The sequence below is a fragment of the Elephantulus edwardii genome, unplaced genomic scaffold, assembly GCF_000299155.1.
Source record: "Elephantulus edwardii isolate Elephantulus edwardi_28Jun2011 unplaced genomic scaffold, EleEdw1.0 scaffold00088, whole genome shotgun sequence".
In the NCBI taxonomy this organism is placed as follows: domain Eukaryota; kingdom Metazoa; phylum Chordata; class Mammalia; order Macroscelidea; family Macroscelididae; genus Elephantulus; species Elephantulus edwardii.
The window spans coordinates 8146095-8150654 of record NW_006399838.1 but is presented as its reverse complement, the minus strand read 5'-3'; the positions used below and the strand labels follow the sequence as shown (position 1 = coordinate 8150654).

Genomic DNA, 4560 nt, shown 5'->3' with positions numbered 1-4560 from the left:
GAATTGCATTGGGAAAGTCTGCTTTCAGGGACTTCTCTAGAGTACTGAAGAGCAATGGTGTCACTCTGGAGAATAAGGTGCACTTGATCCAGGCCATGGTCTTCATAGTTACATGTTATGCTGGACAATGACTAGGGATGATAGAAGGAAAATTGTTGCCCTTGAGCTGTTGGTGCTGGAGAAGAGTGTTGAATATACCACGGACAGCTAGGAGAACAAACAGCTTCATCCTGGAGAGGGTGAAGCCAGGCTGCTCCTTGGAGGCAAGGATTGAGGCTTCATCTGACATACGTTAGACATGTTGCAAGGAGGGACTAGTCCTTGGAGAGGGACGTCATGCTTGGGAGGGTGGAGAGACAGCACAGGAGAGAAAGGCCCTCCATGAGATGGACTGACTCAGTGACCGGAGTAATCGGGGTAGGTGTGTCAGAGACAATAAGGTTGGCTCAAGATAGAGCAGGGTTCAGGGCTGTTGTACATAGGGTCGCTATGAGTTGCAAGTTGTTCAATGACACACAACAACAACAACAACAGTTATATCAAATTCCTAATCCTATAACTCCTGGAAATTCCTAGTATGTTTTATACCTGTTATTTCAACAGTGTCATATGAACGGAACCACATAGGATGACACCTTCCAAGATTACATTTCTCCTTTGGCATAATTCCCCTTGACGTCCCTCCAGGTCGTTGTGTCCATCAATGGTCCATTTCTTCTTACTGTTGAATAGTATTCCTTGTGGAAGCTCTAGTGGCCTAGTACCGAGGGAGTCATACTGTTGTCCCCTCTGATGATTCAAATCCACCAACAGTTCAAAGGAAAAATATATTCAGTTTGCAGCCTCCAAATACTCTCTGATGAGATTGGGGCACGTTCAGGGTGGGATGGCCATAGACAACCCTCAAATACTCTCTGGAGGGTGAGCTGTGAGTTAGCTCCAACTCCAAAGACTCGCTGGAGGGCCCAGTAACAAACATGAGTATTAATGTAGCTATGAGTCAGAATTGACTTGATGGCAACTAACATTCTGTTGTAACATAGTCTAACAATTTACCCAGTGAAGAGCATTGGGGTGTTTCCAGTTTGGTTGCTGTATAATTATATACAGCGTTTTGTATGAGCACGTATCCATGGATTCTTGGTAATGTCCAGAGAAGCAAGGAACATCCACATTACTCCCAAACATCTTCTTTTATGCCACTCAAACCCTGATCACTTTTTTCCAGAAGCCGCACTGATAGTAAATTGTACATGACTTTCAAGCAATGGTTGCAGTGTGAGTTATTAATAACACAGGATGAAATCAAACAATTTGATTAGAGTATATCAGAATAGAATCATATGGGCAAATATGTAACATGAAATGACTTTCATGATCTTTAAAAAGAAACTAAAAAGTAGTCAAGAATCCCTTAGAGGCAACACCAAGATTTTAAACCAACTAAAGAGTTTTATGGAGAAAATCCCATGCAAAAGAGAAATAAGTTCAAAGTTAATATTAACAATATGCTTGCTGATTTTTATTTTTTTAATGTTTCATTTTGTTTTAACCAAATGTGATTGTGGCACTAACTACTTTTTGAAGTTCTGATTGAGTCTTACTAGTATTTATTTGTATGTCAATGACTATTATTAGTATTTATAGTTTATATATATCAAGCTGGATTGCAGCTCAACATCAAGAAAACAAAGATTCTCACTTCTGGGCCTTTCGCACCATGATAGATGGAGAAACGATTGAGATTATGAATTATTTCCGTTTGCTCAAATCCACAATCAACACTCTTGGCACCAGCAGTCATGAAATAAAAAGATAAATTGTACTGGGAAAGTTCGCTGTCAAGGGCTTCTCTACAGTACTAAAGAACGATGACGTCAGAGACTAAGGTGTGTCTTATCCAGGCCATGAACTTCAATTACTTGCTATGCATCAGGAAGTTGGACACTAACTAATGATGAGAGAAGAAAAATTGGTGCCAGTGAGTTGTGGTGCTGGAGAAGAGTATTGAACATTCCACAGACTTCCAAGACAATGAACAGGTCTGTCCTGGAGAAAGTGAAACCAAGCTGTTCCTTGGAGGCAAGGATTTTGAAGCTCTGTCGCACGTACTTTGGGCATGTGGCCAGGAACATCATGCTTGGAAGGGTAGAAGGACAGCGCAGGAGAGGAAGACTGACACAGTGACTGGGGTAATGAGGGGTAGGTGTGTTGGACACTATGAGATTAGCTCAGGATAGGGAAGGGGTCAGAGCTATTGTTCATAGGGTCGCTGTGAGTCCCAGTGGACTCCAAGGCACATAACACCAACAACATATATGCAATAAAAGACACCAGATCATGACATGACACACCAACGTCCCGATGAAGAATGTTGTTGACACATGTAATAGTAGTAAAACCAACATAAAACCTTTACCCATCTAGTGCCTTTCACATTAGAAAATTCTCCCTTTCGCAAACCCACACCCTCATATTTGGAACATTTGTCATATAAATGAAAATGAGGTGGAAAATTTCAGGGCAAGGAAAAAAGTACATATATTATCAGAATCTACACGTTTTGGGGGAGAGCTTCTAGCCATTAGGTGAGCTGAATGTGTATTCAATACAAGCAAAAGTCCCTTCAAAAATATCATCTTTGCACACCCATGTTTATAGCGGCTTTAGTCTCAATAGCAAAGAGCTGGAAACAACCCAAGTGCCCATCAACAGATGAATGGATAGAGAAGCTCTGGTATATTCACACAATGGAATACTATGCTGCACTGAAAAACAAGGAACTCATGAAATAGTTTGCAAAATGGGTGGCCCTGGAGGACATTATGCTGAGTGAAATATCTCAGTCACAAAAGGACAAATATTGCATAGGGCCACTGTGGTAAAATGGGACTGACGTTGAGGTAGAGGAAATACAGAAAAGGAGGGGTGGAATGATGTATACTACATTGAAACAGATAAGGGAGAGAACTGTTTAAAAGGGATATGTGATTAGGTATTATTGTCATGACAGGAGTCCTGAATGAAGGCTGCAGAGTGGAGTGGACCTGGGGGGAGGGTGTGGGGAGGGAGAAAAGTGCAACAATGAATGACTGGAAACCCTTTTAAAAATTAAATTAAATTTAAAAATCCCTTACAGGGGGAAAAAAATATCATCTTTTGACCACAAGATAGAGAATAAGCATAAGTTCACCTTAGATCACTCTATGTGCATATTTATAGAGTCCTTGTAACGTATTAGGAGGAAAATGAGTAATCTCCTCCCATGCAATTCACAGCCTTGGACGCCCACTGGAGGGTCGGCTATGAGTCAGTCCTGAGGGCAATAGGTTGAGAGTGTCCTTGTGACGTAAGTCTCACCAAGCAGCCCAGAAGTTGATAGTTGATCCCACTGGCAGCCATTCGTATTTTCTTCCTACTTCAGAAAATGGTCTACAGCTGATAAAATGTTGAAGATGAACTTAACAAAATCCATCGTGGTCAAAATGAATGGTTCTCTTGTGACCCTGGTTGAAGATTTTGAGTTCTTCTTCCTGCGAAGTTGAGAGAACCCATCTTTTCATACCTATCTCAGTGATTGTAGAAAGTTTGGCCACGGCACCTAACAAGTGCCCAAACCATTGTCCACAATCCTGATAGTTGGATGGCCGAAGGCTGATGTCCAGCTCAGTCAGGTCTCGGAGGAACTGCACATTCTGGCAGACGATGGTCCACCCTGTGTCACAGATGCTGTCATTATAGCTCAAATCAAGTGTGTGCAATTTGGCCAGACGACCTGTTTGCATCAACGATGCTGAAAAACAAAATCACAGTAAATAAATGCCCAAATACAAGAACATTTTCTACCATGGCTAATTTTTGCTTGCCAAGAACAAAGTATCACCTGATTAGTGATGGCAAGATTAATAATTAGTAATTAAATGTTTTCAGGTATAACATTATTGAGGGATCTGAAATTACTTTAGTAGCCTGTTCTTTGTGAAGCCCATGAAGACGTAAAGATGTAAAAGCATGGTGTCCCTCTCCAAGGACCTCTCCCTCCTTACAACAGAAAGATTAATCTCAACTCATAATTCACATAAAAATTAACTCAAATATTAAAACACTGAAAAGAAAACATAGGCAAAATCCTTGAGAACTTGAGTTTTGCAAACAGTTCTATGATGCATGAGTGAACTAACTCAGTCACATAAGGATAAATATTGTATAAAACCGTTATTGTGGAATTAGTATAAGGATCCAGGAAGGGTGGGAGAGGCTGGAAGCAGAGGGATGTGGATTTGTAGGGGGAAGGGGGAATTAATCTTTGAGTTGCACTGTTTGATGGGGGAGTGGGGGGTGGTGAGGGAAATGGAAAGAATTTGTTAAATTTGTATTTGAATTTTGCAAATAAACTAGTAGAAAAAAAAGTTCTATGATGTAATGCACTGAAAGCTTGATCCATAAAATAGGTCTCTTGTAAAAAATACTGATTTTTTTTTTTTTTAGAAAAAGACCTGGGGATGAGGGTGGAGAAAACAGTGCAACAATGAATGAATGAAAACCCAAAATCTCTGTAAA

The 4560-nt window shown here is 40.6% G+C and overlaps 1 protein-coding gene across 1 annotated transcript in view; it reads right to left on the bottom strand.

Annotated features, from left to right (window-relative positions):
• Window positions 1-3461: 3461 nt before the first annotated feature.
• The window catches only part of LRRC31 (leucine rich repeat containing 31), a 28202-nt gene continuing 27103 nt past the window's right edge, over window positions 3462-4560 (bottom strand). The window contains 1 exon segment of the mRNA XM_006903728.1: window positions 3462-3793. Within this exon segment, the coding sequence (XP_006903790.1) occupies window positions 3462-3793 (332 nt within the window).